At 39.3% G+C, this 13,806-nt stretch overlaps 1 protein-coding gene across 1 annotated transcript in view; it reads right to left on the bottom strand.

Moving 5' to 3' along the window:
- METTL16 (methyltransferase 16, RNA N6-adenosine) overlaps positions 1-13,806 on the bottom strand; it is a 77,770-nt gene that overhangs the window by 41,623 nt on the left and 22,341 nt on the right. Inside the window, exons 3-4 of the mRNA XM_080826094.1 lie at positions 5,099-5,298; positions 671-811 (exon numbers count right to left, since the gene is read on the bottom strand). Coding sequence (XP_080682220.1) covers positions 671-811; positions 5,099-5,298 — 341 coding nt within the window. The remainder of the gene's footprint in view (positions 1-670; positions 812-5,098; positions 5,299-13,806) is intronic.

Below are 13,806 nucleotides of genomic sequence, written 5' to 3'. Positions count from 1 at the left end.
AAAGGGCAGAGAAGCATCACCTTGTTCAATTTCAGCTGGGAACATGTGTGCTGGAGGACTCAAATTTTTTGCCACTCTGTACATGCCTATAAACGACCATAAAAGTACCTCAAGTATTGATTTTGGGGTTAAACATAACCTCAAGCAGGCAAATTCACAAATATAGAATTCACAAATTATGAGGAGTGACTGTATTTACCAACCATATTTCCTTCTGAGTTAAGCTACAAACCCCATAGTGTAGCATATTTTTTTTCTGTTCTTCTAGTTTCATTTATTTTCTTTCTTCCAAGATTTTACTTAAATTCAAGTTAGAATTAACATGTAAGTGTAGTATTAGTTTCAGGAGTAGAATTTAATGATTCATCACACTTACATGTAACACCCAGTGCTAATAATATCCAGTGCCCTCCTTAATCCCCACCACCCATTTAGCCCATCCCCCACTGACCTCCCCTCCAGCAATCCTGTTTGTTTTACATTGTTAAAGGAGTCTCTTATGGTTTGCCTCCTCCTCTGTTTTATATTATTTTATTTTTCCTTCCACAATGTGCCATATTTTTTTAAATTACCAAAGTCTGTATATTAAAGCAAAAAAGGAAATGTATTCAATTATAACGACAGGTTAATAAACACTGCTTGAAAGGGATATTTATTCTGTAGAGCTAACCTTTTATAAGATCAGATAAATTATTCTGTTCCACATTTTTCTTTGCATAGTTGAAGCACATGTCATCTACTTCTGTTGCAAGGAAATACCAGCCATTTAAGGTTGTTCCAAGTAAAGGATAGATGCAGGATGCCCCAGTACCTAGTGAAACAAAAATATAAAACGTTACCCACACCAGAGGGAGACGTGAGAAGAACAAGCCAAAACACCATTCTTCCTTCTTAGAATTCTTAAAACCTCGGCTGGTACCTGATTACATACATACTACAGCTGCTGGGTTCTTTAATCATTTCGGGTATGGCAGTCTTACCTCCTAAATGGATTCAAATTTCTTAGAGGATAAAAACTTTGCTATCCTCTTCTTTTGTATGTTGTATGTAAAATGAAGTGTGCATAACCAGCTGGTGATCAAGGACTACAGGACTAATTAACCAAAAATTATCAAAACAAGTTAATTTACTTTCGAAAATTTTTCATTTTAAAATCTCACACAAAACTCAATCTTCTTAAATTGAAATCCAAGCTTAAAATAGATCAATGTATACCCCATTCCCCAAAAGCAGAAAAAATTACAGAGGGTATAAAATTGTTAGGATTATTTAAATGACCAATTCGCTCACATAGCCCCATATCTGTAAGCTGTTACTTGAAGGAAATCAGAAGTTCAAAACAAAAGTAAACTAAACTAAAAACAACTAAAGAGAGAATTCATTTCTTAGATGTGATGACATGGAAAGACATCTGCTCCAGATCCAAAACATCGTCACTGGCTTGCCCCACCATAGTTTCAAGGGAGATATTCGAAGGCAAATGTTCCAGGCAAAAATCACTCTTTGACAACTAGGGTTTGGTCCTAAACTTGTATGTAGATCCCCCAACCATGGACTGGACTATATACTAACCACAAATAACTGCTTTTATGACCACTGACTAATCTTGGCTAATTAAGATCCAAAGCACATATTCAAGAGAAGAAAAGCCAGTGATTCTCCTAAAGGCCTGAGATAGTTAGCACCTACCAGCCACCCCAGGCCTGCCTTCCCATACCACATCTTGGTGCCAGTCTAGTCTTCTAAGGATTTGGCAAGAAGAGATGAGGGCTAGAGATACATACTCCTCACCCAAAGGAAACCCCGGGTCATCATACTGCTTCTCCATTAAGTATTCTGAACAGGCTGATAAGAGACAGGACAGTAACTAACAGCCCTCTGACAGTCACCGTGATTGTTATACTTCCCATCATGTTTACTTATAGCATCCTGGCCCTGAGGCTACTGGGCAAACACCTCCTTGGGGATAAATGAGGCAGTGAAGGAATGGGTGGTAAAGGGAACTCAAGCTCCTCTCAGAGGCCACAATTATTTAGTCCCTGCTCGCCATTCTGGTAAGCCAAAGTCATTCAGAGTAAGGAAGAAGCTCTGTAGGAAAAAATATCTGGACTGGATACCAGGCCCTTGATTCTCACACAACTGCCTTTCTTTTCATACTTCAATTCATTTAAAAGCAAAGAGCAAAAAAGAAAAAATACTTTCCTTCCACTGCCCACAGATCAGGTACCTCCAGGGTAATAAACACAGGTAAAGGACCTGTCCTCTGCGCCCCCCCCACCCAACAAAAAATCAAATTTCTCAATTCTTAAGACCAAGAAGACTTGAATTCTAACATCCTAGTCCCCTGAGAAAGCTGAATGACATTTTAAAATGGGTAATAATCCTTGTAATGATAAATAAAAATGGAAAGTGTATAATCATAGAATTAGAGCAAAATGATGGAGTCTGGGGGAAGAATTTATATAAAACCCTAATTAGAATGAATGTGATTTCAGCAAGGATGCCCCTTGTGAAGAGCTAAAATCCATTAACCTCCTATATCCCCAAGTGTTATTTTAGACAGTTTGGGGCATAATTAAAATAAATTAGTACCAAGTATGCTCTTACACTTTTTAAGCTTTCTATAACCCATCAGCCAATCTTTTGCTGCAAACATAAAAGTGCAGAGCCTTTGCTAAACCCTTCATTTTTATATAGTACTTAGCTCATACAGGGTGTTCAGAATTTTGAATGTTGAAAGAATGATGTATTTATCCATGAATATTCAACAAATTATTTACTGAACACCTACTATGTGCCAGAAACTCTGCTGGGGGGGGGCCTCCTGGGTGGCTCAGTTGGTTAAGCAAACTGCGTTCGGCTCAGATCATGATCTCAGGGTCCTGTGATCGAGCCCCGTGTCAGGCTCCTTATTCAGCAAGGAGGCTGCTTCTACCTTTGCCTGCTGTATTCCCTTGCTTGTGCCCTCTCTCTCTCTGACAAATAAATAAAATCTTAAAAAAAAAAAAAAAAAAAGTAATTCTGCAGACCATGAGAGATGACAGTGACTTGGACTGAGATGGTGACACTGGAGATGGAGAGAAATGTATGATTTTAAAAATATATTTTTTAAAGATTTATATATTTATTTATTCTCAGTGAGAATGGTGAGGTGTATCAAGGAGTATCAAGGATGACAGGTGGGCTGTGGTGGACTCACTGAAATAAGGGATGAAGAAAGAGGACCAAGATCAAAAAGAAAAGAATATGAGTCTGGTCTTGGACATGGCAAAGTCTGAAATGTTCTTGAGATATGCATATTTCTGACACTGGGGACTAGTAGGCAGAATACATAAATTTGTGGGTTATTTGCATGAAGCTGGAAAACAGTCATAAATGTGGATGAAATTGCCTAGAGTTAGGATGCTAAGAAAAGGGCTAACGACAGGGCACCTGGGGGCATTTATGCTCTCTGGCTGTGTCTCTCAAATAAATAAATAAAATCTTAGGAAAAAAAAAAAAAAAAAGAGGGGCACCTGGGTGGCTCAGTGGGTTAAAGCCTCTGCCTTCAGCTCAAGTTACGATCCCAGGGTCCTGGGATTGAGCCCCACACATCAGGCTCTCTGCTCTGCAGGGAGCCTGCTTCCCTCATTCTCTGTCTCTGGCTGCCTCTCTGCCTACTTGTGATCTGTTTGATAAATAAATAAATAAAATCTTAAAAAAAAATAAAAAGAAAGAAAGAAAAAGAAAACAAAAGAAAAAGGCTAAAGGCTAACCTTCCCAACATCTAATGGCCATGTACAGGAAAGTAAGCTCAAAGGGAAAAGTGACTAGAACGGAGAAAAGAAAACCAGAAAAAGTCCACAGAGGAGCCAATAAGCGACCTGAACAGGCCATGTATGCGGGAGACTGAAAAATGTTTACTAAAAATGCATGCAAATGTCAAAAATTAAACATTTACTACTATCTAGAAAGTGTCTTTCCTATAAATTAACTCTATTATGATTAGAAATAGAGCCACACAGCTTTTTCCCATAAGGATTAGTAAAGGCCAAAGGATTAAAAAATTTTCTTAACCCTATCAAATTAACATACTACCTATTTATAATTACAAAACATACCCTAGCTTCATTTCCTTCTGTATTTCCACTTAATCTCTCAAATGAATAAACCAGACAGCCCTTTCTATTGTAAAAGTTTACAATTAAGAGAACATCTTAAAATTAATGACTTTTTCCCTATCTTTAATTTTAGATTAAATGCCAATTAAATGATTAATAATCATCCAAGAGATTCCTGGAAGTATTCAGCCCACATGATCTTTTATCAAATGGCCATCATTACAATATCTCAATATGCGGACTACTATACTAACACCAAATAACTGAGAGTAAAAATAATGTCCAAAAGATACATCAATATGGTAATCTGAAAAGCTAAGAAAACAAGAGTCTCATTTGCATTCTGCACTGTTACACCCTTACTCCCTGTTTGGTGCTAAAAATCCCTTCTCAAGAGAAATAAATGGCAGAAAAGTACAAATGTAGCAAATAAAAACAGCAGTATCTGTAGTCAGCTTCTTTCACACAAATATCCAGAAGAGAAGTTTACAAAGAAACTGACTTTGCAAAATTAATGAAACTTATGTTTAGCTAAAAAGGAATTTAAAGGATGCCTGGGTGGCTCAGCTCGTTAAGCATCTGCCTTTGGGGCAGATCATGATCCCAGGGTCCTGGGATTGAGTCTTGTTTCAGGCTCCCTGCCCAGTAGGGAGTCTGCGTCTCCCTCTGCCCCTCCCCCCTGCTCGTGCTCGCTCTCTCTCTCTCTCTGATAAATAAATAAATAAAATCTTAAAAAAAAAAAAAAAAAGAATTGGGGCGCCTGGATGGCTCTGTGGATTAAGCCTCTGCTTTCAGCTCTGGTCATGATCTCAGGGTCCTGGGATCAGGCCCCATATCAGGCTCTCTGCTCAGTGGGGAGCCTGCTTCCACCTCTTGCTCTGCTTGCTCTCTGCCTACTTGTGATCTCTCTCTCTCTGTGTCAAATAAATAAATAAATAAAATCTTAAAAAAAAAAAAAAAAGAACTTAAAACTATATAGAATTTAAAACCATATATACCTATGTCAATTCCTCTTCGGAGAGTACTTCTGTCAGAGTCCTGATGACCAATCAGATCTTCTACCCAATGAATGTAGTTGAGTCTCAAGGGAACTGTAGGAATCAGTCTTTCCAATGGAATATCAATAGAAAGCCCAAAATCTTCCTTTAGTAGAGTACAGGTCAGAGCTCTGACTGCTTCAGGGTCTTTAAAATTAAGACTGAGGAGTGGAGAAAAAGAACACTGATTAGTAAGATTCACTATGCTACACAAACTATGGCAGCCAGACAATACCAACACCTGCTTGAATCTTCTAGGAGACCATACATAAATGGCTACACAGAACGTTCAGGGTAATGACAAACACATATGGGTGTTTACACAGACATAGTGTATGAAAGGCAGTATAAATTTCCACCGACAACACTGCATTTTCATACAAGAACGTGGAGGACAGGAGTGCCTCTGTTCCAATTCCTGCCCAATCATCTCCTTACTTAGTTATAGGACTTTGGACAAGTTTTTTAACCTCCATGAGACTGTTTCCTCAGGTGTCAAATGGGGATAATAATACCTCTATCATAGTATTGCTATGAGATAATCTGAGAAAAGTTACATATATATATATAATATATATGTATTATACATATATAATGCCCAGTACATAGTAACTATTATACAAACACTGGCTATTTTTACTATTATCATTACCATCATTTGACTTCGGCACTTTTTAAAAATCACATTTAAAAGTCGAAAGCAGGGGCGCCTGGGTGGCTCAGTGGGTTAAAGCCTCTGCCTTCGGCTCAGGTCATGATCTCAGGGTCCTGGGATCAAGCCCTGCGTCGGGCTCTCTGCTCAGCAGGGAGCCTGCTTCCCTTCCTCTCTCTCTCTACTTGTGATCTCTGTCAAATAAATAAAAAATCTTAAAAAAAAAAAAGTGGAAAGCAGCATAAAATGTTTAATAATGAAAATAGGTTAAGATATTAAATATTGCAAGTAACAATTTTTAAATACAACTATTTTTAGCAGCTTTACTGAGGTATAATTTGCATAAAATTCGTAAGTATACAATTCAACAGCTTTTATTATATTAAGAGTTGGGCAACCATCACAACAATCCAATTTTAGAACACTTCCATCATCCCAAAAGAGACACCTCATGGCCATTTGCAAGCCATTCCTTATTCCCACTGTCAGCTCTAGGCAACCATTAACATACTTTCTGTCTCCACAGATTTCCTTCTTGTGGACACTTCATCTAAATCAAATCATAAAATATGTGGTCTTCATGTCTGGATTCTTTCACTTGCCACAACGTTTGTGAGGTTCACCAATACTGGAGCATGTATCAGTACTTCCTACCTTTATGTGGCCAAATAATATTCCATTGCAGGAATAACTGCATTAGTGGTTTGTTTATCCACTCACCACTTAATGAACATTTGGATTCTTTTGCTTTTTGGCTCTCATGAACAATGGTGTTTTAAACATTCACATGCAAGTCTTCATCTGATACGATACTTTTATTTCACTTTTTAAGAAACTTGTGCCAATTTAATTATTTTAATGTTAAAATGCTACTGAAGGGGCGCCTGGGTGGCTCAGTGGGTTAAGCCTCTGCCTACAGCTCAGGTCGGGATCTCAGGGTCATGGGATCGAGACCCACATTGGCTCTCTGCTCAGCGGGGAGCCTGCTTCTCCCTCTCTTTCTGCCTGTTGGACTCCTTGCTCCTCCTTCCTTGTGTTCACTCACTCTCTGGCAAATAGATAAATAAAATCTTTAAAAAAAAAAATGCTACTGAAGTTGAAACGTTAAAACAAAACCAAAGATCTTATTTATAAATGGGGCAATGAAAAGGGAGCAGAAAGCCAGTAGATGGGACTGAACTAAGAAAAGGAGCTTTAAACTGCTCTAAATTCTGGCCTAAGTTTTATGTTCCCATCGTAGCGATCAAGTGACCAATCATTTGAAAAACTCAATGCCCAGACAGAAGGAAGAGTGCTTTATCCACCTGGCTACCACGGAAACTTCAGATAGATACCAGGGACCCAAGCTCCACCATCACCCACAGCAAAATATTCTAGGGTATGGGAGTTCAGAAATCTGGAGTCTGATCTCGATTCTGCAATCAATTAGCCATGGACTGAAGGTCACTTCAATTCTTAGGTCTCAGTTTCTCCATCTATAAAACTAAGGGATTAAACAAAACAAAAATCCAAGGGTCCTTCCTGGTAAAATTTTAAGAGTTTATGATGCATACTATGAATTAGTAAGATGGTACTCACTTAAATATTTATAGAGCAAATTACAGTGACATGGAACAATCAATACAGTTACTGATTAGAATAGTTATTATCTAATAACTAACAGAATAGTTATTATCTATATCTAATAGATATTATTATAGATATTATAGATATTATATATATAATCTAGTTATATATATAATCTAGTTATTATCTAATAGAATAGTTATTATTATTAATAGAATAGTTATTATCATCAAACATCATTAAACATTTCCATTATCCCCTAGTCTGATACCTAACATTATCCTTCTGCTTTATGATAGTAAGCATTTAATAACATTATTAACACATATTAAGGAATATACAATCAATGTTTGTAGATGACATGATTTAGCCTTTATTTTTTTGAATGGGCTGCAGAAAGAGAAAGAGGATCTTAATTAAGCAGGCTACACTCCCAGTGCGGAGCCATCGCAGGCTCAATCTCACACCCCTGAGAGACATGATCAGAAAAACACAGTTTTAAAAGTAAAACAATTTGCGATGAGTTATGATGAGCAGGATTAGATTTCAGGAATATACACAAAATTTGTTATCTATACAAAAATTGCACTGTATACTTGAATATATGGTTTCTTACGACCTTTAAGAATGCTTCAGGGGGAATGCCTGGGTGGCTCAGTGGGTTAAGCCTCCGTCATTGGCTCAGGTCATGATCTCAGGGTCCTGAGATCAAGCCCCACATTGGCTCTTTGCTCAGCAGGGAGCCTACTTCCCTCTCTCTCTCTCTCTGCCTGCCTCTCTGCCTACTTGTGATCTCTTTCCATCAAATAAATAAATAAAATCTTTAAAAAAAAAAAAAAGAATGCTTCAGAGAAGGGCGCTTGGGTGGCTCCGTCAGTTAAGTGCCTGCTTTTGGCTCAGATCATGATTCCAGGGTCCTTGGATCATGCTCCACACTGGGCTCTTTGCTCAGTGGGAGCCTGCTTCTCCCTCTACCCCCCAGCAGGCATTACCTTTCACCAAATAACCATCAATTTTTGAGGGGGGATAAAAAGCATTCAATGAGATGAAAAAGCAAATATGCAGGAACAGGCAGAAATACAAAATGGCAGAGCAAAATTTGGAAGAGAGGAATTCTCCCCCCCTTTTTATTAAAGTAAACTTTACCCCAACATGGGGCTTAACTCATGACCCCAAGATCAACAATCACATGCTCTAGCGACCAAGCCAGCCAGGCACCCCAGGGAGGACAGTAATTTCAAAAGTGATAACCCCCTTACATTTAGGTGGGGACTGATGAGCTTTTATTTATTTATTTTTTTAAGATTTTATTTATTTATTTGACAGACAGAGATCACAAGTAGGCAGAGAGGCAGGCAGAGAGAGAGGAGGAAGCAGGCCCTCTGCTGAGCAGAGAGCCCGATGCGGGGCTCAATCCCAGGACCCTGAGATCATGACCCGAGCCGAAGGCAGAGGCTTTAACCCACTGAGCCACCCAGGTGCCCCGACTGATGAGCTTTTTAAAGAGCAGTTTCTACGAAACAGTACAAGTAGAAGTTTATTGTATCAATACATGCTAGCAATAAAAATCCTCTTTAAAATATATTAAGACTATTTAAAGGAAAATTAAGTCTATTCCTAGACATCTAAGTAGATACATATTAATTTTGTCATTTGTGGGGGCTAACAAAAGAGAATTAGTCCATGGGCACATGGGCAAGCAACCATGAACACACTTCTGCTTCACTCAATAGCACAGCAACTGCCTCAATCAATTTAAAAAAAAAAGGACTTCTATTACCTTTGGATTTCTTTCTCAATTAAAAGCAGTACAATCTCAGGGTCAACAAGATAAATGTAGCTAAAAAAGGGGGGGATTAAATCTATAAAAGCTTTTCATTCTAGGGGTGCCTGGGTGGCTCAGTGGGTTAAAGCCTCTGCCTTCGGCTCAGGTCATGATCCCAGGGTCCTGGGATTGAGCCCCGTATTGGGCTCTCTGCTTATCGGGGGACCTGCTTCCTCCTCTCTCTCTCTCTCTGCCTGCCTCTCTGCCTACTTGTGATCTCTGTCAAATAAATAAATAAAATCTTAAAAAAAAAACACAAAACCAACAACTTTTCATTCTAATAAGAATATTGCATTTTAGGGGTGCCTGGGTGGCTCAGTCATTAAGCGTCTGCCTTCGGCTCATGTCATGATCCCAGGATCCTGGGTCCGAGCCCTGTACTGGGCTCCCTGCTCAGCAGGAAACCTGCTTCTCCCTCTCCCACTCCCCCTGCTTCTGTTGCCTCTCTCACTGAGACTCTTGTCAAATAAATAAAATCTTGGGGCACCTGGGTGGCTCAGTGGGTTGGGCCTCTGCCTTTGGCTCAGGTCATGATCTCAGAGTCCTGGGATCAAACCCCACATCGGGCTCTCTGTTCAGCGGGGAGCCTGCGTCCCCCTCTGTCACTGCCTACTTGTGATCTATCTTTCTCTCTGTGTCAAATAAATAAATAAAAATCTTAAAAATAAATAAATAAAATCTTTTTAAAGAAAGAATACTGCATTTAACTCCTGTGAAATCTGTGAAAAAGATGGGACTTCATTTCCTTCAATGACAGAGAAATAAAAATCGAATATTTACATATGTAAAGTTCACTTTGAGTACCACACTAGGGCATTCGAATGAATTCACATCCTTTATTCTGTAAAAGTAGGCTACTCTATTAAGCTTCATGGCTAAACACACAAATAAATTATGTCCCAATACAGTGTCTATGTTCAAAGCCTTAAAATCTGAAAGGTAAAAAGTCACAATTTTTCTTTTCTTTTTTTTTCTTCTTCTTTTTTTTAAAGATTTCATTTATTTATTTGACAGAGAGAGAGAGATCACAAGTAGGCGGAGAGGCAGGAAGAGAGAGGAGGAAGCAGGCTCCCCGCTGAGCAGAGAGCCCAATGGCGGGGCTCGATCCCAGGACCCTGGGATCATGACCTGAGCCGAAGGTAGAGGCTTAACCCACTGAGCCACCCAGGTGCCCCGAAAAAGTCACAATTTTTCTATGAAAGAAACTTAATAGCCTAGATACCTTATAAAATAAGCTTGAACAGTATTACCTTAAACAGTGTAACAGCAACAACAGGACACCTGACATGACATAATTACTTTCCCACAACTTCTGACTGTGACTTTGCGCTGGCATTTTGAATAAAATTATGAAAATCAGGGAATACAAACTCAAGTATTTACATGGTGCCAGTCCCTAACAAGATAGAGAGCTTGTGCTGGCCTGTAAATTAGAACACTAAAGAAAGTCATTTGACCGAAGAAATGTCTGTTGAACTTAAACATGTAGATCCTTATCTCTGTAGACAGTAACAAACAGTTTGTGGACAAGCCACGAGTTCAATAACCACACTTTTAGTAGCATTATGCTAGATGACACAAATGGCCATTTCAAAGAGTATGATTACCACCTAATTAATGTCAAGTGAGTTTACCAGCCATCTTGCCAGATCTTTAAAATTTCTAAAGGAAACCAACAAACCATAATTTTATATGAAATTTCCCTGATTCTTAAAATCTGTGTGGGCAATAAACAATTGCAAGCCTTAAACAATTCACAGGCTAAAATCTTTTTAAAAAAAAGGTGGGGGGGGCACCTGGGTGGCTCAGTGGGTTAAAGCCTCTGCCTTAGGCTCAGGTCATGGTCCCAGGGTCTTGGGATCGAGCCCCGCATCGGGCTCTCTGCTCGGCAAAGAGCCTGCTTCCCTTCCTCTCTCTCTCTCTGCCTGCCTCTCTGCCTACTTGTGATCTCTGTCTGTCAAATAAATAAATAAAATCTTAAAAAAAAAACCAAAACAAAACAAAACAAAATTCACAGGCTGACAGGTTGTTACCTGTAAACAGAGGAATTATTAAAAAAAAAAAAAAAAAAGCTAGAGTACTTGACTCCCCTGTACTTTCAAACATGAAGTATAAAAATGATTCTATCCCAGGGTGCATGGCTGACTTAATCTCAGGGTTGTGAGTTTGAGCCCCACGCTGGGTGCAGAGATTACTTCACTTTGTTCAACTGAGTTATACAGAATAAAATAGAATTTTCAATAAGTTGTGACGGTGGGCATTTATTCCTTTATTCATTCCACATTTATCACGTATCAACTATGTGCTAGACACTGGGCAAAGGGCTAGAGATGCCGCAGTATGAAAATACAGACACGATCTCTCCCTTCATGACAGTGACAGTCTGACAGAGGTTAGGTATTCATCCAAGAATCACTCAAATACATTTAAAATTGTCACTATGATGAATGCTGTAAAAGATAGGTACAAGGTGCTATGAAACCTAAATAATTAGTGGAATTACCTTAGAATAAGTCAGAAAAGGTAACTTAGCTAATTACTGAGAGCAAAATAAAAATTAACAAAGAAAAAACTTGGGGGGGAGGGAATACCGCATTAACATGAGTTAAGAGGCGGGATAAAGCTGGTGGTGGCAAAGCCAGAGGAAAGTGAAAAGAATTAAGAGATATTCAGGAAGGAAAATTTACCAAATTTGCTAGTGGACTTGTATGTGCGGTGAAAAAGGATGTATTCATAGATGTTCCCTAGGGTTCTGGCTTGTTCAACAGGATAAACCGTGCCATTCACTAAAATTGGGAACTCTAACAGAGAACCATTTTTTAGGATAAGTATCATAAATCTGAGCTGAATCTGAGATATCCAAGTAGGGATACTGAGGAAGCAGTGACCTCCAGGTAAAGAGCCCAGAAAACTGGTCTGAAGAAACAAATGTAGGAGCGATTTGCAAACAAAGGCGTGAGGCCCCAGAGTGATGAGAATGCTTAAAGAGAAAATACAAGATTAGAAGAGAGCTCTGCACTAAGCCTTAAAGACTCCTTTCTTTAATGGCTGTGCATACAATCATTACAAAGGAAGCTACACAAGGAGACAGAAAGGGTGAAAGAAAGTGTGGTGCCAAGGAAACCAAGGGAGGAAGGTGTCCATGAAGAACAGTGTCAGCAAAGTAACCTGCCTCTCAAAAGTCAACTGAAAACCAAAACTGCATTTAGTGACACAAGATCACTGAAGACCTTTTCCAAGAGCTGCTTTGGTAGAGGTGGAATTAGAAACCACCCTGGAATGACCTGAAGATTAAGTATGGCATGGGAAGAATGAAGACAGTAAAAATAAACAATTCTTCAAGAAGTTGTTGTGCAAGGGAGAAGAGAGATGGGGCAGCATTAAGTGGTTTTTTTTTTTTTTTAAAGATTTTATTTATTTGACAGGCAGAGATCACAAGTAGGCAGAGAGGCAGGCAGGGCGGGGGGAGGCAGGCTCCCCGCTGAGCAGAGAGAGCCCGATGTGGGGCTCGATCCCAGCACCCTGGGATCATGACCTGAGCCGAAGGCAGAGGCTTTAACCCACTGAGCCACCCAGGCGCCCCAAGTGGTGGTATTGATGGAGATTTTATTAGTAATTTTTCAATTGAAGACTCAAACATGTTTAAAAGTCAGTGGGTGTGTAGCTCAGTCATTAAGCATCTGCCTTTGGCTCAGGTCATTATCCCAGGGTCCTGGGATGGAGCTCTGCATTGGGCTCCCTGTTGAACAGAAGTCTGCTTCTCTCTCTCCCACTCCCTCTCCCTTCGTTCCCTCTCTTGCCCTGTCTCTATCAAATAAATAAATAAAATCTTTAAAATAAAAAAAAAGTCAATGGAAAGTCACAAAGACCACATATTATGATTCTACTTATACAAAATATCCAAAACATGCAAATATATTGCAAAAGTAAGATTAGTGGTTGCCAGGAGCTAAAGAGAGAGAGGACAGAGTTGGGAGTGACTCTGCTGAATAGGTTTCTTTTGGGGAGTGATGAAATTGTTCTAGAATTAGTGGTGATGCTTGTGTAACCCTGCGACATATTAAGAACTGAATTGTACACATTAAAATGATAATTTTAGGGCCACTTGCATGGCACAGTCAGCTGAACATCAGACTCGGGTTTCAGCTCAGGTCGTGATCTCCAGGTTGTGGGATGGAGCTGCATGGAGGACTCTGCGTCAAGCGCAGTTTGCTTCAGTTTCTCTCTCCCTCGGCCCCTCCCAGCAGTACACATGTGCTTTCTCTCTCTCTCAAATAAATAAGTCTTTTAAAAATAAAATAAAATGATTTTATAGTATGTGAACTCTATCTCAAATTTATAAAAAGTCAAAGAGAAGAAGCCAATTGATGGAGAGAGATTAAATAATTAGGAGAAGGAAAATTAAGACTAAGGTTTCTGAGATGAGGGGAGAGTTATGGGTTCCACATGACAGATCTGATTAGAATATAGTAATAGTGAGAATTATGAATAATAATTTGTTGAACAAAACCAAAAGCAGACCCATGGTCTCTTGTTGTGTCTTCTACCAACTCATACTTATCCATGACTGATTTTTTTTTTGGCGGGGGGAGGGGGGAAGATAGAGGAGAAAAGTGGGAAGAGAAA

This window comes from Martes martes, assembly GCF_963455335.1.
Source record: "Martes martes genome assembly, chromosome: 16".
NCBI lineage: Eukaryota > Metazoa > Chordata > Mammalia > Carnivora > Mustelidae > Martes > Martes martes.
This window is presented reverse-complemented; position numbering and strand designations above follow the sequence as displayed.